Source organism: Gopherus evgoodei, chromosome 1, assembly GCF_007399415.2.
Source record: "Gopherus evgoodei ecotype Sinaloan lineage chromosome 1, rGopEvg1_v1.p, whole genome shotgun sequence".
NCBI classification, from domain to species: Eukaryota; Metazoa; Chordata; order Testudines; family Testudinidae; genus Gopherus; species Gopherus evgoodei.
The window spans coordinates 126,924,890-126,949,149 of NC_044322.1; the positions used below are offsets into that span (position 1 = coordinate 126,924,890).

General features: G+C 39.8%; 1 protein-coding gene across 1 annotated transcript in view; it reads right to left on the reverse strand.

Annotated features, from left to right (window-relative positions):
• Window positions 1-621: 621 nt before the first annotated feature.
• The window catches only part of LOC115656022 (cAMP-dependent protein kinase catalytic subunit PRKX), a 55,370-nt gene continuing 31,731 nt past the window's right edge, over window positions 622-24,260 (reverse strand). Inside the window, exons 5-9 of the mRNA XM_030572220.1 lie at window positions 22,058-22,153; window positions 17,797-17,854; window positions 15,694-15,771; window positions 6,589-6,738; window positions 622-4,813 (exon numbers count right to left, since the gene is read on the reverse strand). Coding sequence (XP_030428080.1) covers window positions 6,613-6,738; window positions 15,694-15,771; window positions 17,797-17,854; window positions 22,058-22,153 — 358 coding nt within the window. The 3' untranslated portion in view covers window positions 622-4,813; window positions 6,589-6,612. The remainder of the gene's footprint in view (window positions 4,814-6,588; window positions 6,739-15,693; window positions 15,772-17,796; window positions 17,855-22,057; window positions 22,154-24,260) is intronic.

Here is a 24,260-nt window from a genome sequence, read left to right on the forward strand (position 1 = left end):
CCCCTGCCATTGTATATTATGATCAATGCAACACTAAAGCACTAGACTATTCTAGCAGGAAATCATCACAACCACAGAGAAGCAGTTTGATACCACACCTACATGAACATCTGTAAAACAGTATATATTTTTCGGAGGCTGCTGAACACAGGAATATTTAGTTAAAAGTACTTGATTCAGTATATGTGTTTTCACACTTGATTAAATTAAAAACAGCATGGAATGAACTTGGGGAAGCTATAGAGCATTAAATCATGAACACACTGAACTAGATCAGGACAAAGTGTTTACATATTTTAATGAGAACTTTGCAGACTATGTTTTTTACTATGGAAGATATCCCTGAACAAACAGGAATCAGAACATTTTTGTTCTCCAATATTTCCTTTAACTCTTCATGCCAGTGGCTACTGAAATATCCTTCCCCACCTGAGTCTTGTGCAGACAAATCTCGACTTCTGCTTTAAAAAGGGAAAGTTTAAAAAAAACAAAAACAAAACAATTAAGCATTTTCATTTTGAAAGCTGGTGCAAAAGTTATACCCTCTTCCCAATATAAATTGAAGCAAACTAGATTTTAGACACTTATAAAGATAGAAAGGTTTATTAAACAAATCCAGAATTGACAGATATTACATAAATTAAACAGCAGTAAAATTTTACTAAAGTTTATGTACAGATCACAGTGATTTTAATTGTGCAATGAGGGCTGACTTATGACTTTGAACAGTACTTATACATTGGATTTAGGACAAGCAACCAACAACATGTAACAGTTGTCTAAGTTAACCTTGGAAGTCTAGCAGTTCAAATTAGTTAAGTAGTACACTGATGCCTGCTGCAACTACCACTACTCACTATCCAAATATTTATCAAGCAGTTAGGTTTGCCACAGAAAAGTGCAATACATGGAAATGTCTGTACACAGTACAGTACAAAAGGAATCATGCTACAGTTCTTGAAAGCTGAAAAATAATTGTATAGCATAGGAAGCACTGCATCACAAGCAGATGGGCTGAATAGTAGGCATATTTTAATTGCTTACAAAATCCCTGTTCATCCATTTAAACATAGTTTAGTACCTATATTTTGATCAAATAACAATGACTTTTCTACAGTGGAAGATCACGTTAGTTAAAGCTCAGTAGCACAAGTATTCATCAATTACGCTAATTTACAGGAAAATCTACAGCATGTTCTCCATCTAAATCATGAAGCATTTTAATCATTTGGTTACAAGGCAATTTAGTTTACAATGCAAGTTCATTCCCTTAAAAGCTCATATTGGGCAGTTTAAAAACAAATATATAAACACAAAAATAAAGAATTGTAATGTTTCTTTTGTAACGTTCTTGTTCACTGAAGCTGAAGAAATATAAAGGTCTTATAGACTGTTGTGGGAAAACAGCACTAGTTTATATGCAAAATACTTGTTAACAAAAGCAACCATTATAAAAAGATCTTTAGAGAATAACACGAGTCAAATAATAAATGAAAAAAATGTTTTAAATTACTGAAGAAATCAGAGTCCTTCATGCAGTGTTTCTAAGAACTCCTGGTTAAGCACTGATATATATTTGCAACAGTGTGGTGTGAAATCCCAATCAGCAAACAGTTAAATTGAAACTGACCCAGATATACAAATAAATAAAATGTGTAGGCAGTGGTGCCTCTTAAATTCTGTATTGTACAGGAAATAACTGATCATAATTACAAAACAGTTTTCACTTAAAATTATGTTACGAAAACGGTCTATGGTTAATAATCATAAGTTACCAAAATGTGAAGTAAGTTTTATACCAGAAAGCACAAAGAGAGATCATTAGTCTGTAATAATGAGAGATCAGCAGTTGAGCTATATATGCACACACAATTCCAGAAAGATTGTAAAATTAATCTATCAACTTAGTTTACCTGCCTGATTAGATTTCTCTACTCTCTGGCACAAAGAGGTTCAGTGCATCCACTGCCAACAATGGATAAATTTCACGGACAAAAATCTAACCCCTTATGTGAAAACATTCAAGATCAATTACCGCCGCTGTGATACGTGTGTTCAAATGTATTCCCCTCTTCTGGCTTTGAATGAGGCCTTAGGCAGTTCAGTTTTTTAAATCTGCAAACTGGAGTTCTTGAAATTCAGTACACTCATTGCAATATGTACATATTGTAATAAGAAACGGGTTTTGTAGTTCTCCATGAAACACTGTAAACTTACACATTAGAAAGAACTGTACTCTTTCGAAGATACAAGCTCTGTGTGCTGTGTACTTAATTATTCTATCAAATCAGCAAGAGAAAGTTATCTCCCTGCATATAAATACATGCCAGATCAAACATTTTACAGAGATTGATATATTTTTACCAAGTAAAATGACTGTTCCTTATGCCAGTTCTGTGTCTTATTTTTATTTATTACCAGTTTCTACACAGTATTTAATGTGAGTGGCACTTGGGGCCTATTAATAACCAGTGACACGTGGCACTTGCATAAAGTTATCAAGATGTCAATAGCGATACAAAATTTTCCCTTTGGTGTCTCAGTTACCTCCAGATAAACACTGTCTACATTTCCGCAAGACACTTATGTAATCGGTCACACTCCTGCATTGTGTATAGGTCCAGGGATATATCCATTATTTATTCAATATAAAGAAGAAATTGGAGTTTGACATATGATTCATTATATAAAATGATGAACATATATCTGTCAGCTCACTGCACTTGTGCACTGATGAGAACTAGGTGGGTACAGATGTCAGCAGCTTTTTACTGCTAGAGACTCCTGGCTGAAAATCTGACTGAAGTCAGAAGCAGAATTATTTTACCAGCTTGGGTTATGAGCCAAGTGACTATTTGAATATCACATACTATATTGCAGCATGCAGCTCAGAACAATTACCCAACTTAGGCCTAGATTTCAACAATACCTAGGGCACTGCAGGTTACAACTGAGGTGCAGAGATCTGTGGAGAAGTGTCCACATCATCTGTTTTGGTATTCTTAAACTCTACTTAGAGCCATCAGTATAAGTAGTAAGACTCCAGTGCACAAATATGCCTTTTAAAAAAATACTTTTGGCCTAACTACAAATTTATCTACAATATAATCATTGAAAGCATGTATTTTTTGTTTTGTTTTTAAACTTTGATACTTCAAAATCAATTCCTCACATTAGCGCAAATATCACAGTGTGAAACATGAAATCAAATATTCTTAAATTATAGCTAAATCTACCTCTACATGTATGTGTATACACACACATCACTTGCTAGTATTTGGTGTTACTTAAAATGGAGCATTATTGCAAATATTCCTTAAATACAGTGCACTCTGCTTATCAACTGATGTGGTCCACCTAGAAAACTGATCAGAGTAGATAAAAAACAGATTAGGTTTAAACCTGAAGCCCGATCCTGCACGTGTTAAACTCCCAATGGTGAGGACCTATAGGACAAGACTCTAATAAGTTTAGCCCTGGATTTTCAAATATAGGAGCACAAAGTTAGGTATCTAAACCCATATTTAGGCACCTGTCTGATTTTCAAAAGTACTGAGCATCCAACAGCTCCTACTTAGGTCAATAACAAAAAGAATTTTAACTATAATCAAAGTATGCCTGACACTGCTAGTACTCAACTTGGGGGAAAAGAGCTGCTAGGGAGAGCCAGGAAGTTTAAAAAAAATGGAGCTATTGTACAGATCATTTCCACAAACTTATTTAATTCTATGATTTTTAGGGAAAATATTCAAAGATAATTCCATATTTTGCAGCATAACCAAACAATAATAATGTTTAATAGCTTTTGGTTGTTTTTTTTAAGATCCAGATTTGTTAGGGAGGATTGAGTAGTCTTCACTAACACATTCCACTGTTTATACTACTGTTCACATCTTTTAGATTACGCTTTTTCAAATTTTCTTTGAGTAACTCATTTCTCCTACTTAAATATCAGAAATTGGATAAAGTAGAACACAGTGAGAGCAACAGATGTACCCCCCGCCCCTCATTAGCAGCATGCACTGCTTTATATGCCCTACAGTGATTTCACATATAAGGGAAACCCACTATACACAGTGTGTAGTCACCAAATATCATATATGTTTTAACCAAAGTTACTTATGAAGGTGTTAAGATGCTTTTTAAATGAACAACAAAACATGTTCTTTTTCTTTCTGCTTTCAAGTATTATGGTTGCAAATGTGAAGCACTGGAAGTTTTAGGTACAAATTTTTAAACTTAATTATTTTTATTTTTTACAAAGAATTATAAAATGCATATAAGATGATGAAAAACTCATTTATCCTTTTGTGATTTTCCCTCAGAGAACTTCTTGAAAAACATTTGAAAAATAAAAATCAGACTCTGCAAAGTACAAAAATTTACATCTTTGCACAGTTCCTGTGCTTTAGTTGTATGTATTCATTATATACATATATACTAATTTGTGCTTTTAATTACACAAGTTTAGTATAAACTTATAAAATTAAGTCTATGCATTAACTATGCAAAAAGGATCTGGGCATAGCAGGAAACTAACACTAAAACAAGTTAAAAAACTACAAGATAGAATTTATGAGTCTACTTCAGAGTAAACTTTCAGTATCATAATATGCTAAACTAATGCCAATTCCATACAGTTAAAATGAGTCTCTCTTGCCTGCCAATTGTTTAAATATTTATCTACTAATGTGCACATATGAATGTGATAACACTCTCCTACATGTGAAAGAATGTCTTCATGTATGTTCTCAGTTCTTCCTTGCAAACTTGCGAATACCACTTCAATCTTCTTCCAGTTTCCAACATGAAACTAAAAGAAAAAAAAAAAAGTTTAAAAGAATGCCAAGTTCCAGACTAGTATAATTAAGATTACAATGCTATGAAAATAGGGACATATAAATACTTGGACCACCTCATCTGTAAACTTATCTAGTATCTCTTCAACTACTATACTTCGTATTATTTATATATTTACTATACATTGGTTCAGCTATTCTTTAACAGCAATTCTCCTTACCCTTCTCCATTTTTCTCACCCTAACCGAATCTTAAAAAGAGCAAGGTAAATTTTATAGCGATGTGATTAAATAATCAGAAGCTGTTACCTGTCAAGCTCTGTGTTCTTGGGGAATCGGGGCACAGTATACAGTCTGTCTGACTCACGAAAGACCTCCCCCCCAGCCTCTGCTTAAACCAAAGCTGATCAGAAGAAAGACTTACACAAAGCAATGAAAAGGCAGTGGGAAACACCTAAATCCTTGGGATAAGGATGACAGGTTTAAGGAAACTCCCCTCGCCTCATTTGTATCAAGGATGGGACAGGCAGGCATCCCCATTCACAGACTGAATGGAGAACAGAGATTCCAAGGCAAGAACAGCACTGAACCCTGGGACCAGAAAAGCTGGGAAGCACAGCATGATGGGGGAGCTCTGCTCCAGATGCTAATGAACCCAGGCCTGCACACACTCAGCTCAGTAGTTATCAGACCAATTCTAGTAATAAATCCTTTACTGGTATTCAAAATACTGAAGCTTCCTAATCGCATTGTGAGCCCCCTCGAAGGAACACCACCCATAGCCAGGAATGATCAGTTCCTATTGTCTAGCCTGAACAATACAATTTTGGTATACTCCCTTGAGCCATCAGTTTACCCATAAACAAATCTAGTGTTCTCCCGTGAACCATCGTTCTGTCCCTACAAAAATCCCACTCATGCTCAAGTAAGTGTTCTGATGCTTGGATCAAAAATCTACACCAGTTCCACTGGAACTTCATCTTCTCCTGATTGATCATGCTGGGGGCTCTGCCTGTTTCCAGCACTCCAGACCCTCAGCTACCATCACCACCTTGGACCTCCATTCGAGCCAAGCTTCACATAATGGTAAGAACCCAGCTCACACTCCCCCTCTCTCTCTCTAGGTATAGTTTTCTGACCCTGACTTGCGTGATCAGTTATAGTTTTCTAAACCTGACTTAGATTAGATTTAATAGTGTAACTATTTTGTTTGTATGGTTATTACATGGCAATACATAATTTTCATGGTTAAGCTGGCTGCTTCCCTCTTTGCGGCCCCCCCCCCGGCGGGTGTTCTTTGGCTCTCTTATTCACTCTGCAGCAACGCTCCTCATACCTAAGCTAAAAATCCTTGCATCAAGTGGGTTACTACTAGAACAATTGTAACATGAAAGTGGGGATAGGCATGCGCTGAACCTGGGACATATGAGGGTGGCAGCTTGAAAGTGCTGCTCAACCCAGTCTGCTGAGTCCAGGGACATATAAAGGGGTCAGCTTAGGACTTCTGATTAACCCGGTACTCTCAGACATGTGTGTGTGTTCGTCTGATTCTCGGGCTGGAAGAAGGCAGCCCTGGTGAACATAGGTCCTGCAAAATAGCTCCATTGGGAGGGAACTTGCAGAAGTAGAGCTCTATATGAGAACACAAGTGATGGGCAAATATGGTAGCACTTTTTCTTCTGCATAAGGCTCTGTTGTACAAACCGACATTTCCTACTGAATTTCAACATACATAGTACAGGCTGCCGTTTTACTAAGGTTACTGCTGACAAAGATGAAGGCCAAATACCTTGCCGAATTTGATTGTCCGCCCTCAGAAGTTCTGGAAAATTTCTAGATCTTTAGGGGCTACAGGAGGGGTTTTGTTCCAGTCATCTTCAGGATAAGCTTCAAAATTAGATGTATCTCCATCATTGGATACCTTCGGCACTATAGGAGGCTGATGAGAAATAAACAACACAAAAATGAAATAGATGTTTCATACCACAACAATTCTCAGTTATTTGTCATCTTTTTGAACACATACTGTAGTAGTGCCTAGAGACCAAACAGGTTGGTGCCCACATTGTAAACGTTGTATAAACAGTAAGTGACAGTCCCTGCTCAAAGAGCTTGCAGTCTAAAATACCAGAGTACAAGAAGAAGAGAGAAAAATGCAGATGGGAGAGGGACAAGGGTGATGAGGGGAACAGGATAACAAAAATAAGATTGGCTAAGAATCATATAGTCAGGGGCATGATTTACAAGTGCCACCTGCATACTATTATCAGGGTGCAGTTTACTCAAGGCATTATGGAAGAAGTGGTTTGCGAGTAGAGAATTGAAGAGTAAGATTTATGGATTCAACTAGGAGTTTTTCTTCCATTTATGAAGAGTTGGGATGGGAGTGGCTGAGGGAGAAGTGCTCTAGGTTGCTATTACTGGTAGAAAGAAGGCAGAAATCAATGGCTCAACAACCTAGTATGCCTAATAGGTCCGGGCTCAATGCTGAAGGACCTTAAAGATGAAGACCAGGAGTTTACCTAAAATAGGGGTCAGCAACCTATGGCATGCATGCCAAAGACGGCACGCAAGCCGATTTTTAATGTCACGATGCTGCCTGCTGGGACTCCAGTGTGCCATTAAAAATCTTGCCCAGACTGGCCTGCTCTCCTCTGCCCTCCACTCCCCCTGTGGGGGCAGAGAGCAGAAACACAGGGCACATGGGGTGGGCAAATGGCCCCACTCTCCTGGCGCGGCAAGCCGTGAGGTCCGTGCTCCCGGGCCGGAGCGCCCAGCCGAGCACAGTAAGCCGCTGGCCACCTTCCCCCCGTCCCCTGGAGCCCTGCCGCTGCGCACGCAGCGCTCTGAGGGGTGGGGCTGCGCGCTCCTGGTGGGCAGCGTATCTGGCTCTGCTTAGAGCCTCATGGTAAGGGATCTGGGACTTGCGGTGTTGGATAAGGGGTGAGGGCAGTCAGGGGACAGAGGGCAGGGTGGGTTGGGTGGGGGTGGGGGGGCTCTGGAGGGGGCAGTCAGGGAGCAGGGGGGTTGGATGGGGCATGAGAGTCCTGGGGTCTGTCAGGGGGCGGGGCGTGGATAAGGGTCAGGGCAGTTAGGATGGGAGGGTCTTTGGGGTGGTGGTCAGGGGACAAAGAGCTGGGTGGGTTGGATGAGTCGGGAGTTCTGGGGGGGCTGTCAGGAGGTAGGGGTGTGGGCAAGGGTTGGGGCAGGCAGGGAGGGTTGTATGGGTCAGGAGTTCTGGGGGTCCTGTCAGGGGGCAGGGTGTGGTTGGACAGGCATGGGAGTCCTCAGGGATCTGGGGAGTCTGAGGGCAGGGGTGTGGATAAGGGTCAGGACAGTCAGGGGACAAGGAGGAGGAAGGCTTATATAGGAGATGGGGTGTTGGGCAGTCACCTAGCCCTCTGCCCTGAGCTCTGTACCTCCCTCATACACACCCAGTCCTCTGCTTGACTTCTTCACCCCCGCCCCCACGACCCCAGTCCTGACTCTGGCACCACCACACATACCCAGCCCCCGTCTGCCCTTACACCTGCACCCCCCTCACATGTCTCCAGCCCTGACTCTCGCACCCCCCCATATCCCCACCCCCACCCTGAGCACCAAATGGGAGCTCCTGCACCCCCCCCCACATTCCCACCTACACCCCTCGCATCAAATGGGAGAAGCCCAGGTAACTGCCCCACAATCAAATCTCCTGCCCCAACCCTGATCCCCCTCCCTCATTCTAGCTCCTGGCCAGACCCTTCACTCCTGGCCCTGTGCTCAGTGCACTCCCACCCTCAGCTCAGTGTAGAGAGAGGAACAGAAGGGGCTAGAACCAGGGAGAAAGTAGGTGCCCACTGTATGTAGGCAGGGCTGGGACCCCAGACCGCCAGTGGGCTGAGTGGATCTGGCAGCTGAGATCCCGGCTGGCAGGAGCCAGCGGATGGAAGTCCACTCAGCCCACTGCTGGTCTGGGATCCCAGCCACCAGCCCCGCATAGCCTACTGCCGGTCTGGGGTTTTGGCTGCTGGACCCTTGCCAGCTGAGGTCCCAGCCGCAGGCTTCACTCAGCCCACGCCGGCTGAGGTGAACAGAACCCCAGACCAGCAGTGGGCTGAGCTGGCCGGCAGCGTAAGATCAACATTATAATTTAATTTTAAATGAAGCTTCTTAAACATTTTGAAGACCTTGTTTATTTTACAATACAACAATAGTTTATATATACAATATATAGACTTATAGAGAAAGACCTTCTAAAAATCATTAAAATGTATGACCGGCACACAAAACCTTAAATTAGAGTGAATAAATGAAGACTTGGCACACCACTTCTGAAAGGTTGCTGACCCCTGGTCTAGGACAAAGGGACAGACATGAGGGTGGAAGGGGGCTGATGTGGTCTGTGCAATGAGACAGGAAGAGGTTCCTGACAGCAGTAGTTTGAACGATTTTAAAGGGGGCATTCATATTTTCACATATGATGGATCTATTAACAGAATAAAATTTCTGTGATTAAATTTTTGATAGAAAGATGAGCAAAGCCAAGAAAAATGCTCTGGAATAATGCTGACTCTGAATTAAACCCAAAAGAACACAAAGATTACATAAGGCTGGAGCTCCATCCTTAACTAATCTGTTTTCTCCTAGAGATTTGATCACCATCAATAGTCATATCTTTTAACTCTCTTTAAGGGTCAATGGGCATCTTAGCACTGACTCTATACCGGGCAATATTCGTAAATAAAGTAGGGTCAATTATTACATATTGCAAAAGGCCTTGCTCCTGTGGTGGTATTTCCTTAACATTAATGGGGTAACAGGGAAGAAAAGCAGGAGACAAGAAGAAATGAATAAACATCATGAGAGAAAGGACGAGGTAAAGTAGTAAGGATAAAAACAAATAAATACTCTCCCGCACCCCTCTTAAAATTAGGAAAGAGGGGAGATGATTTTCTAATCATTTGTAGGCATGCTCAAGGCTTCTCAATTGTTGCACAGTGCTTGTATACTATGGTGAAGGGCACCTTAGTAATACAGTAAAGAGATTAGATTGTAACAAAACATTCTTGGAAGCTTTGACTAATTGCTTAGTGACTAAAATTTCAGAGAGTTAAATATAATATGACTTTTTCCCGCTGAGTATTAAGAAGTGATTTGGTCACATTAAATATTAACCTATTTTTAATATGTCCTTGCCGTGACATCAGCAGGTCCTTTTGCTGGCAACAAATGTGTCTCTTTCCAACCACTCCTCAAGAGAGATTTGTATATTTTGGCTTAGAAAACACCCCAAACCTATCAAACTGATTGCTTGTAAGTGCACTAAAATGTTTCACTCAGATACTGCACTTCATTAATATCTTATGCTTTTTCTAGTCTGGCAATAAACCCATGCAGGAGAAAAGCTTTCAGCAGTTCAAATTACTTTTTATTTTAAGAAAAAGTAGCCACATCATAAAATGCTGATTTTACAGTGTTTTATTAACAAAAGTATATATTTCATCCCAGTAGAACTTTTAAAGCAAATGTGGAGATATTGTGAGTAACCATCTGTTCTTAGCTTCCCCTGAAGGTCTTTTGCATTTCTAATATTGGCCTGGGAATCCCCAGTCTCCATAGCCTTTCCCATCTTACATCTAGTACATAATCACCAACCTACTCTTCTTCTGGGCCTGAGGTACAGAATGGGGCTCCCTTTATCTCTCTCTTTCATTAGGCAGATGGGTTTGTGTAAAGCAAACAGATGTTGCCTTCTCTCACACAACTCTCATCCCCTACTACCTAGGGAGCAAATTTAGCATTGTGAATCAAACCTGCATTTTCTGCATGGCATTACAAAGGCACTGGACTATCAAACCGCCTAATATAAAGCATTATTCATATAATTTGCTACAAGCCATTAACAGATCAGAACATAACTTTCCCTGAAGGAATTAATAATAATGAAAAAATTCTGAAATTAAGATTATTCCTGTTAGATATGGGATATAGATGGTTTTCCATAGTTATTTCAGTGTTACATCCAAAGTCACATGATCAATATGGAACTGGTGGGGGGGAATGATGATACTCATATAAGTAAGGCTACATTTTAGTCATGGGTATTTTTAGTAAAAGTCATAGATAGGTCACAGGCAGGATGACCAGGTGTCAGATTTTCAACAGAAACATCCAGTCAAAAAGGGATCCTGGCAGCTTCAGTCAGCATTGCTTACTGCGCTATTGACTGGCACTGCATGGTTGGGCTGGCAGGCTCCTTGCTAGCCTCTGCGCCATGCAGCTGGCAGGAAGCAGCCATCAAGTCCCCCCTCCGGCTCCTACACATAAGGGCAGCCAGGTGGCTCTGCATGCTGCCTGCACCCCAAGGCCACTCCACAGCTCCCATTGTTTGGGAACTGTGGCCAATGGGAGCAGAGGGGGCGGTGCCTGCAGAAAGGGCAGCACGCTGAGCCACCCGGCTGCACCTCCCCATAAGAGCTAGAGGGGAGTGTGACAAGTTCAGAGACCCCCTTGGGACTGTCACCTGATGTGCTGAATTTGCCTCTGAGTCCGTTTTCCCTGCCAGCTTGGGACTCCAGAATCCTGCCTTTTGAGCCAGACATGCTAGCCAGCTGAAAACATACACCCCGGTCTGGTCCACGCCCCCAAAGCTGCAGACTAACTGAAAACAGCTCAGCAAGTACTCGTCTCCAACACCCAGACACTCAGTTCCCAATGGGATCCAAACCCCAAATAAATCCGTTTTACTCTGTATAAAGCTGTTACAGGATAAACTCAAATTGTCCACCCTCTATAACACTGAGAGAGATATACACAGCTGTTTGCTCCCCCTGGTATTAACCACTTACTTTGTGTTAATTAATAAACAAAAGTGATTTTATTAAGTATAAAAAGTAGGATTTAAGTGGTTTCAAGTAATAACAGACAGAACAAAGTAAGTTACCAAGCAAAACAAAACAAAACAAAACACACAAGTCTAAGCCTAATACATTAAGAAACTCATTACAGATAAATCTCGCCCTCAGAGATTTTCCAATAAGCTTCTTTTACAGACTAGACTTCTTCCTAGTCTGGGCCCAATCCATTCCCCTGGTACAATTCTTGTTAGTTCCAGCTCAGGTGGTAACTAGGGGATTTCTCATGACTAGCAGCCCCTTTTATTCTGTTCCATCCCCTTTTATAGCTTTGGCACAAGGTGGGAATCCTTTGTCTCTTTGGGTCCTCAGCCCTCCTTCTAAATGGAAAAGCACCAGGTTTAAGATGGATTCCAGTTCAGGTAACATTATCACATCACTGAAGACTTCATTACCCACTTGCTGGCACACAAAGAAGGCTTGTAAAGAAGACTTACAAGTAAACAGCCATTTACAACCAATTGTCCTAGTTAATGGGAGCCATCAAGATTCCAAACCACCATTGATGACCCACACTTTGCATAATTACAATAGGACCTCAGTTATATTTCATATTTCTAGTTTTAGATACAAGAATGATACATTGATACAAATAGTATGATCACACTTCGTAGATTATAAGCTTTGTAATGACACCTTAAAAAGAGACCTTTTGCATAAAGCATATTCCAGTTACATCATATCAACACTTATAAACATATTTTTATAAAACATATGGAGTGCAACATCACAGTGGGACATGCCGCTGCTTCTGGAACCCAGCTGAGGCTGAACCCCTCACAGCCCCAAACCCGACCCCCTGCGACACCCTCCAAACCCCTCAGTCCCAGCCCAGAGCACCCTCCTGCACCCAAACCCGTCATCCCCAGCCACACATCAGAGCCCACACCCACACCCCAGAGCCTGTACCTCCTCCCATACTCTGAACCCCTCAGCTCCACCACCCCAGAGCCCGCACCCTCTGGAGTAGCCCTCCCACCCCCCGCTTCCTAACCCTCTGCCCCAGATAAGAGGCCCCTCCTTCATCCCAATCCCTCATTGCAGGCTCCTCCCCAGAGCCTGCACCCCCAGCCAGAGCCCTCCCCTCACATCCCCCTTCACCCTAAACCCCTGCCCCAGCACAAAGCCCCCTCCCACACTCTGAACCCCTCTGTCCCACCCCAGAGCACCCTCCTGCATCCCAAATCCCTCATCCCCAGCCACACAGAGCCCACCCCCCTCACCCCAGGGCCTGTACCTCCTCCTACACCCCAACCCCCTGCCTCAGCCCAGAGCCACTCTCATACTCTGAACCCCTCTGCTCCATCGCCCCCTCCTGCACCCCAAACCCTTCATCCCATGCCTCATCCCAGAGCCCGCACTGCCAGTTGGAGCACTCACTCCTCCTGCACCCCAGCCTGGTGAAAATGAGCAAGTGAGTGAGGGTGGGGAGAGCAAATGACAGAGGAAGGGGGAATGGAGTGAGCAGGGGGTGAGGCTTTGGAGAAATGGCAGGGCATGGGCAGGGCCTTGGAGGTGGGTCGGGGCAAGGGTGTTCAGTTTTGCGCAAGTAGAAAGTTGGCAACCATAGTCATGGGCAGTAAACAAACATTCATGGCCCGTGACCTGTCCATGACTTTTACTATATCCCCCTGAGAAAAATGGGGGGGGGCGCTTAGGGGGAAAAGGGAGGGGAAATGGGCAGCCTAGGATGCTCAGTACTGCTCTTCCCCTTTGGCTTTTTAACTCCACTGGTCAGATTGGCAGGAAAAATGTAGTAGTTCTCTCCCAGGTGGCATCAGAACGAGATGCTTTTCATAATACATTATGCAGATCTGCGAATCTTCTGTGTATAAGCCACATAGCTGAAACCCATAACTTCCAGTCCCAGAATCAAGATAGAATGAAGAAACTTTCTCCCACGAGTCCCACCCCACAGATTTAATTTTATGGGTTCTTCAGAAGCAGCATGAATGTATTTCATTTAAGAGGTTCACAGAAAAGAGCTTAGCATTTTGATTAAAGGCATAATGAACTAAAAAATCCATTCGCCTCCCTTTCAACTTTTTTTTTTTCTTTGTGATGATGGATGAAGGTGAGGAAGGAGTTGCTTGGATTCAGTTTTAGGTTGGGATTTTAAGAGGATCTTTAAAGTGTTATGGGAAAAGAGGAAACAGGATGATAAATATAGAAAAGGGAATTAACTGAGGCTGGGTATTTTAAAGGGGCTTAAGGGATTTAGGCACCCAACTCCCATTGTGTTTCAATGGGTTCTAGATGCCAAACTCCTTTAAGATCCTTTTAAAATCCCAGCCTCAATTTACTTTTCTATATTTATTATCCTCTTCCCTCCTCCCCAAACTACACATTTATAATTGATTCTTAGTAAAAGAACAACCCATACCAACAAAGCTTATATACCATGAGAAAATAATTCTCTGTATTCAGATTCTTAAATCAAAAATATTCAAGTGTAAAGTCTTAAATTTTTTTATAGACTTTCCTTTGTCTCCAGAAGAACAGCTGTGCATATATTAACCCATCAAAAACACTGACGGCAGCTCTACATTAGAAACTTTTGCCAGTATATTAACATCAATTAGGGAGTGTGATTTTTGGTGGCATTTTCATACTGACAAAAGTCCTGGAATAGACAGAGTTATATTGGCAGAGAAGGTTTTTTTTTCAGTTAAGGATTACTTTACTCAGAGAACTGGTACAAGCTATACAGACAAAAGTACTTTTCTGCGAACATAAGCTGTGTCTACAGTAGGAGGGTTTGTGATATGGTTGCATCTTTTCAACTGACAATAAGGTGTAGTGTCAAACTTCACAGGAACTAATCATGTCTTATTTAGACCACCACAAACTTGCAATTCAGTATTTGAATAGCCCAAACGGTGGGCTATTCGAAGAATATCAAGGCTGTTTGGAGTTGAGGCTTTCCTCGCTAACATTCAGTGGCTCATGTATCTTTTATCTGGGTATTAATTGGCTTAGTATAATAGGTAAGTAAATGTGTCTTTCTATTAAAAGTATCTCAGTAGTACAGTTCTCATTCAGACACATTCAATTTAAGTACTATATACTTTTAAAAACAAACATTCTCTTTCTGAATTATGTCCCCTCAAATGTTCTTGAGCAGAGAGTTTGAAAAAATATGAGATGACAATGTATATTGACAAAACATCTGAAGTGAAGCTTTAAGGGTTCTAACATAGAACAGCCACATATGGTTTCTCTTTAAATAACATCTACATGGAACAGAGCAAAAATCAGTCTCTTTGCTCTGAAGAAGTTTCAGTGATTCCATCCAGAAATTCTATCCAGAAGTTTACCGCTTCACATACATATATAAGCAAGCAAGCAGAAATGTATCTGAGTAGCACTAGACTGACATTATGTGGTGGAATAAATCACATTACTAATAATTAGGTGGAATTGTACCACCTGGAACTTTTTTATTTTTTTAAAAGGAGACGGAAGAAGTTTTACCTGCAAAAGAACTTAAATGAGCATCTTCAAAATTGGTATATTTTACATAACATTTGTTCCTCTATACTGGATGAATTTAGTGCTGCTGTATCTGTTAGAATTTTAATAATAAATTCATTTTCCCCCAGATGCTTTAAATTTTATTTAAAGATTTCTCTGCACTGAAATTCAGCAGCGAGACTCAAATCCACAACAAAATATTTCTAATTATTTTTGAAAAATAGCTATTAACTAGTTCTTGTGAAATGAGACATGTACGTAATACAGGATATAATTTTCTGATTATTTTAGGGATTTTGTAATGTAAACCCATACCAATTTGGAAGATGTTAAATATGGACTAGTGAAAAGCAAATCTTTTTAAAGAATTAATATGCATCACATGACTATACATTTTAAATTATTCTGTAATAGATCTGAACTGAATACACATGCAACATTATACCCCTATATAGTATCAGAAGAAATTTTGCATGGATGATTTTTGATTACCATAGTCTACATAAGATTTTTGTACAAAATACCTTTAGTTTTCTTTGAGGTACAGCATCCCAATCTGTAGATCTGAACCACCGATGCCGTTTCACATCATCTGCTCCATTCTTTAAATAAAACAAAACAAAAAGATTATAAGAATGTGTATGCCATAAAATCTTAACCTATGTATTTCATTATAGCTGTTCTCCTGCCCCCTCAAGTTCAAATTTTATATTAAAAAAAAAAAAAAAAAACCACAGAAGCACAGAAGTCATCCATAACCCTATAATATGAAGGGAAATATGAAAAACATTTCAAAGCTTTCACAAGGGCATTAAATAACCAGTGAGTATAAAAAATTAGATACTACACAAATTCACTCTTATTTATAATATATTTCTATTTTATTTCTGAAAACCTTTTAACCCTAGTTATACACTTTGGACAAGATTTCTCAGTGGCATGAAGGGCCAGCGCAAAGCCCTGTGGACCACATAAGCCCCCACTTTGGGCTGCAAAGGAGAGTAGTGAGGAATAGATGGAGTGGTGTCTGTACTTACAGAAAGGGTACTGGCCTGGCTCTGCATAGGGTATTAAAATAATCCAGAGAAAGGATGAGGGGATTGACAGATCCAGTGGCACCCAAGATCTCATACACATGGTACAAGGACATGGGAGAGTGTGGAGCATCCCCATATCCAGTTTTGGGTTGAGTGGGTATATCCTCTCCAATATCCTCTCTCTCCTGGCACTTTACCACTTGTAAAAGGTGAACAGAGAAAAGTGAAATAATGCTGCTAAAAAAAAATCAGGGTGGATAAAAATCAATTGGATTTTTTTTTGATAAAATGCTTTTTGAGGGGGAAAAAAATAAACTATCTAAAGATAGTTTTAATTAAGATACCTTTGAGTTATAATGTATCTCATCATGGAATAGGGATTATAAATTCTAATTCTATTATGAGACAATATATTCATGTAATGTTTGAGAAAAGTTTTGTAAATGAATGCCAATAGTTCATGGATTAGGGACCCAATCTTAAGGGGTTCCACAGGCTTCTGTATAGATTATTTAGATTAATCTTTCTATCTACCCAATGGGAGTCAGTGCTCAGTCTAGAAGATACCATCAGAGATGCTTAGTTTTGCAGTTCTTAAACTGTGGATTTTTGTCTCCAAAGGTAACATGCTTGTTAACAGCAAACATGTTCTTAAATACATAACATATAGAGGTGCAAAACAACAGAACTCAACTCTATTGTCCCTCTGCAAATTTGTGTACAGAGTCAGTTCCTTACCTCTCTCTAAAAAGTGCAAAGTTTCAAAAAGTTCAATGAACAGAAGACTGTTGGGGGCAGAATAGATCTGGACAAGGAGAAGTCTGGAGATAAATGTGAGAAGCAAGGGAGATATGCTTGTTTTGTTAAATTATTTGAAGAAAAAAAGCCCAGAATACTTAACGTTGTTGTTTTAGTTAAATAAAACAATCTAAATGTCTGTCTGGTGATGTTCTCCTAATACAGCACGGCAAGAAAATCCTCCAAATATTAATGATTAACCTGTTCAATTGGAGATATTTATGAAGTCATTGGGAGGTGAACTATCTGCTTCAATGACCATTGGTAAATGAAATAACCAATCAATCATTCATGTTCTGATATACCTGTAAGACTAATCTGATAAGTTTTCAAAATAAATCACTGTTTAAAAATGTATAGTGTGTACTTTCTAAAAATGAAACCTACATCTATCTCTGACTTGTGAAGAATATGCATTAAGGTTATAACAACCAACAAGAATGCACTTTTATGGCGAAAACCATGATTAAATTGAGTCTTTCTAACTACTGATTTAAATCAAAACCACCCTGAAAAGAAAATAACTAAGAAACCAACATTAAGAACTTTGAACATATTTTTTTCAGATATATAGTACAGAGATAGCTATGCAAACGATTTTAATGAGGGGTATGTACTTCACCGACTAGCAACCCTTAAACTGTGGCCGGCTAACCCACTGGTGGGTTACACAAAAATGTAACTTAATATTTTTCATATGCTAATTCAGATGTTCAGTCCTAAGTAACACAACAAAAGCACAAGTGGACCTCAAAATTCACGTGTACGTTTTTAAACATATTTAACACTAACCTTCATATTTCCCAATCGCCTTGTCCTGTCAACCACTAGAAGCTTTTTAATAAGGTCCCTGTAACAGAGGATAAATTTGTCATTGTTTTATTTCATTAGGATATGCACACTACAGACCACTGGAAGCACTTTTATTTTACCATCATAAATATTTTGTGCATTTTAACAATTCATGTTTTCCCTGTTTCAGAATGTTTTACATTCAAAGGGTTCAAGACTAGCATGAAAACAGGTAACCTGTCTCAGTGGAGCAGTGGTGAATCTCTCTATAGAGTGTAGTTTCTTAAGAAAAGATTTGGGATGCAAGTTCCTTGCCTGAAACGTCCTTTGCATTTTGTTAGGCATTCCAAATCTCAAGTCAAAACTGAACTTCCTTCAGAACATGGTTTTAGACTAGACCTTATAGCAAATTAAAAAAGAAAGAGATAATTTTCAATCATTAGGTTTCAGCCAATAATACACTGAATTCTACCTTGGTTAAAAATAGAGAAAATGTGGAACAGTAAGTTCTCTGTTTAAAATATAGTGGGGACTAGCTTGCATTCAGAAGTCCTCTGCAGAAAATGAAATGTATACTTTAAGACCCTAACATTGTTTTATGAGCTTTGCATAAAGCTAAATTCAACTTTTTAAAAGCTGAGACAACACTTAGAAAATGAAAAGTATTATGTAAATACATTTGTAAGTATTATGTTAACAACAAAATCAAGGATCACATTTTGTTTTGTTATTCCACTATAAATCCAGAATAACTCCATTAAGGTCTGGTCTAAACAAATCATCTAACGTTGACCTATGTCAGCGTACACACTACAACCTTGTCCTGCCAATGTAAGTGCCCTACTACACCAACATAACTATTCACCTCCATGAGAGGCGTATGGCTTATGTTGGTGTAGTTAGGGAGATCCCATCTTACATCTTCTGCTGGCTGTCTTAATTTCATGGCTCTGTGCTAGAGCTGTGAAATTGACAAGAAAGCATCTAAAGCCCGGCTGCCCCTAGGTACATGCTCCCAGCCAGGGTGCTGCCCAGAGGTTCCTCTCTTCGGGAAGTGAGAAGCCCAGAAGGCTGCCCTACTCCCAGCTAGGAGCAGGGTGCCAAAAGCTTGGGGTAGAGGTGGAGGGCAGCTGTGCTCCCAGCATGGAGGGCTCAGCACCTCAAGTCAGTGGAAGTGCTCCTGGTGAGGACGACCAACAGGAGGAGGGTAGTAATTACTGTGGTGGCTGTAAGTCGACCTAAAATAGACTTCACTGGAGTCCTAAGGCAATGAAATTACCCTGGATACACACAGGTATTACAGAGAAATTCAAAAACAAATTTCTAGAGTGAATTACATGTGCTCTCAGTGGCTATATTCTTAATTATCTACAACTTAACCTCTTCAATGAAAGCAAAACAACAGTTTTGTATGTTCCACAATAAACAATGTCTAATACAAAACACACAGCTTAGCCACCTTCACTGTTCTGCAGCCTAAAGAAGAAAGAAAGAGGTGCTACTGCAATCTTCTTTGTATGAAAGGACTTCAAAACAGGAGTTCCTCAGAGAAAGATTGTGAAGTAAAAAAAAATCAGATCTATATTTATCCAACTCAGCAAATAAATATAGTTTTTTTCCTTTGAGAAACCTAGGAATCTTAGTTTGGCATATTGAGAATAATGAACTGAATAATAAATTTTCTAAACAGCTTGAAAACTGTCATATGTGACAAAGCAAATATTTCTGAAACTCAGTGGAAAAAACAAAACAAAAACAAAAAAAAACTTCAGCTGCCAGCCATTCGGGAATACAAAAGTGAAATTGGAAGGAGATTTCCTAATCTCCCATAAACATTTCAGCCAGTAAGTGGCTGGATTTAGATTCAGTCCTGTGATTCAGTCATTTGTAGTCAATCCTGAAGGCATTTCTTTTCCTCCCTGGGCATCCCAGAGGACACTTAAGGATGGGTGAGAGAGGGGGAGAAATCTAACCATTATTGTTCTAAACAAATAGACACCCTTTCAAATAGAAGAGTGAAAAGTAAGTCAAATTAGAAATGAAGGGCCAGATCTATTGCTAGATCCCACTGGGTTAGGAACAAGTTTGTGTAGTCATTTACTGTGTCATTTAAATCAGAATTGTGTTATTTAATTGATGACTCTTGGAGTAAGTTGTAGTGATCTTTTGACTGCTCCTCAAACAAGCCTTGGAAATGCAGGAAATACACAGCTGAGACAGAACTGACTCAATGATCTTGAGTTGTCACTGAAGCTGTGAATGTATTTAAATTAACATCTGTATCAAGAGACAGTGTAGTGCTTCCTTAATGTCCTACTTTATACACAGGATTAAAAAGTCAAATGTTCTAACAGTTTATTACATATAGTGTTGAATTCAAGTAGGTGCCGACATCCTAGATCAGACCTGCTCAATAATTATTTAGACTGCAGTGGCACCCCCATTGTTATGCATTTCCAAAACACAAGATGACATCTTCGCCCTGAAGAGTTTACCCAAAAAACCAAAACCACACACTTTTCAAAACAGAGTGGTCAGGGAGGTGGCTGACACACCTATTAGTAGTTCTTTTTTAACAGGGTGGGCAGTGGACAGCTACAAACAAATACCTTCAAACCAAGGGATTATTAGATGGCTAAAGTCTCATGATTTGTGTCAGAAATGGGCCTTGAAAATAGATTTGAACTAGAAAAGGATAATGGTCAGGGCATGAAAGTTCAGGAAAGGCATTTCGCATGTAGAGGATGGGAAGGAATAAAGCACAGACTGTTGCAGGACAGTCAGATAAACTGGCAACAATGATGACATCAGAGGCAGAGTGAAAAGCGATGTGAAAAAAGACTAGGTTAGAAGTAGAAAAGGCAGAGAGTTATGTAGGGCCTTACTGGCAGTAACAAGAAACTTGAACTTGAAATAGTGGAAGAGGAGAAAGTGGCAAAGTCAGATCAACAAGTCTACAGAAGCAGCTGTTTTCTCTAAGGATTATAGGGAATGGTATGGGCATCAAGAGGGAAAGATAAAAAGAGGCTGCAGTATCAAAGCCTTGCCAAGAGTCTTTAATGGCTAGACATTATGGAAATGTTGTGGAGAAAGAATTATTTGGGCACATCCTGGATGTGAGGGGGAGAAAGGAAGGGATGTGTCAAAAATGAAAGAATAAGGGTTGAGTTCATAGTAAAAAAAATAGGGAGTTCTGTTTAAGTTGATGGTGAGAAGTCAAGGAAGAGATGTCAAAGAGGTAGGATGAAATACAGAATTGGATAGTGGGAAACAGGTTAGGAGTGAAATGATAGATTGGTGAGTCAACAGTATAAAGAAGCACTAGATGAGCTCATCCAAAAAGATGTAAAAAGAACTGAGGGGTGAAGAACAGAGCCATGTGCGACCCCCTCGCCCCCGAAGGTGGGGAGGAAGGAGGAAGATTACCATCAGGACAGACACTACAAAAATACCTAGAGAAGTATGAGGAGAACCAGAAAAAAAAAAAAAAAAAAAAAAAGAGAGTATTCAAAGGGTATGATACCTAAAGGAGCTTAACTGCTCACTGATGGCCATCTTTCTCGATTTACAATGGAACTTGGATACACTTGGTGAGTGCGGGGATTAGAATGTCTTTCATGGCATCAGAATTTACCAGATAATACAAGTCAGTGATAACGAGTCAGCGTGACTGAGAAATACAAACAGATGCTGACAGTACTCTAGGTTTAATTGCTTTTCATCATGATGGCCTAGTTATCAATGACAAAGAAACCAACTTTGTACTGTTCGCCTTCTGGCCATGTACCCAGAAATTACTACAGACAGCACATACGGAGATGTGTACTCTTTGTTGAGAAGGATTGTATTAAAACACAATGGACAAGAAGAGGAAACTGCAGGAAACTGGTAGCAGCAGCAGCAGCATTTTGAGAGCAGCCACCGTTCAGAATATGTACAAGAATGGGATACTAGGATCAGTCAGCATAAGCACCTATAATAAGCTGAAGCATGCTCATGAAATCTGCTGATACAGCTTTAATAATGGTCTTGTGAGAAACCTTGTGCCTGAAGAGGCGTTCAAAGGAGATGGGAGAGAGAAACATTTAAACTTTATTAAATATGTTTTCATTTTGATTTCAGGACTACATTTTGTCCAAAATATTTTGCAACAAGCATTTTAAAATACTGCAAGAAGGTATCCTCCTATGCAGATCCTTTCAAACTATGCTAAAGAGGTAATTAAAAATAAACATGTCCGTGATGAAAGCCATATACTTACTTCACATACAAATCCAAATGTCTGGGGAAATCTATTTTGCCAGCAAGAATCTTCTGATATATACCAAATGGGTTGTCATCAAAAAATGGAGGAAACCTATTTGAATTAAACAACCAAAACACAGCTTTCTTTAGTTATCTGCAGAAATGTATAATGTTGAAGTAATTTATCTGCTGACCAGATTGTTAGGCACATAGTTATTCTGTATGCACCGAGGCATTGCATACTGAAGTCAGGGTTAACCACACCTTTGTAACTCATTTAAGGTAGCTATTCTGCAAAACATAGAATGTACAGAACACATTCAGAATATATTAAAATTGAATACTAAGAACTATTTTTAATATTACAATAGAAATGTCAGTCACACATAGTGCCGGAAGATTTCCCTTGGAAAATCTGTGCTTTGGCTTTTTCCCTATTGGTGAAATTTGAGGGGCCCTCACCAAACCCAATTCTTCCCTTCTAGTCTGGACACTACTGACTTTCCCTTCACCTTGGCTGCCAATTCCAGAATTAAGAAGCTGTAGTTCTTTACCTTTAAAAGACAATATAAAAATAAGGAGCCAGTTGACTTTTTTTTTTTTGCTGCACCTCTTGCAACAACTAAGAATTTGTATCCGCTCTTGGGCTTCTCTTTCTACAGGCTGACCTGTTTGCTCATCAGAAAGGATACACGTATCACTGTGGAAATATACCAGTTCAGTAGGTTTAATAAAAAAGAATCTATTCTTTTTCAGCTACTGTAATCTCAGTATGACCTGTCACAATAATAGATTTTTTTAATCTAGATTTTTTTTTTTAGTATTATTAAAGTTGACTATGTCCCTTCACAGTGTAGGCCTGGCCAGAATTTGAACCCACTGCAGATCACTGTTCACCTGGAGTTCTCACTGCTTCTGGATTCCCCAACAGCTACAGACATGGTAGGCACCCTTTTCCATCTACAGCTGTCAAGCAGGCTGTCTCCCTTCTGTCATGTTCAGACTTTGTTATGGTGATTCACATATTTGTCATCTCCAGGCTTGATCACTATAAAAATTCTCTAGCTATTAATGAAGCTGCCAATATTAAAAAAAAAAAAAAAAAAAAGTGACAGTTGACTTAGAATACAGTAGCACTGTCTGTTTAGGAACGAAGGCTGACAAAAGTACATCCCCTGCAGTGCTTTCCTCACTGCCTCCCTATAAAATACCATGTCAAATTCAATGTTTCAGTCTTAAACTTCAAAGTCACATAAGGGATAGATAAAATTTCCTGGGGACTGCCTGACCCTGCTTCATTATGACTTCCCATGGCATCTGTGTTCCACTATATACAAGAGTCAGAACTTTCTGCACAACTGCTTCAGAAATCTGGATTTAAGTCCCAGAAGATATTAAAATGATTACAAACCACACTGACTTCAGATGAAAATTCCAAGTCCACTTTAAATCACTTTTTCATCATGGATATTTTTAGTAAGTCAAGGACAGTTTCTTTGAATTTTTCTTTATTGCCCATGACCTATCCATGAACTTTTACTAAAAATATCCATGATAAAATATAAATTTCAGTAGAAAGACAATTGTAAACCACTCCCTTTGTTGACTGATCCATGGGATGGCACTGAAATCACTCTCATAGGATTAAATATGGATTTTGTCACTAAAAGGTACTATACAAGCATCTGCCCCTCTTCCCCATAAAAAAATAAAATAAAATTTAAAAAAAGGATAAATCCAAGTGCTGATAGCTGTAAGAAAAAAAGAACAGTAGATAACCTACTGCCCTGTCTATTTAGGTAAGCTCCACTATCATGTAGAGCTACCTTATAAAAACAACCCATAATTCATGGCAATATCCCTTCATTAAATTCATTTTGCAGCATAACTGGTGACATGACTACAGAACGACACATCTAACTGTTAAATAACTAATATTTGACATTAGGCAGAAGAGGTATCACCTACATCTGTTCTTGAAGGGGATTAACCCATTGCAGGACAGGAAGGGTTTGAATCCTGAAGTTTTAGATTCCACCATGAAGGCACGGCAGTTTCGTGTGATGTGCCTTCCCCTGCTATACCAGGTTGTGTACAGGAGGGTCGTAGACCAATGTGTTAAGTTTGGATTTTCTTTATTTTTTTTTCATGGGGGTGGAGGGGGGAGGGGGGCTAGAGGATGACATCTCTGAAAAGGAAGTATGAGATAAGATTTTGTC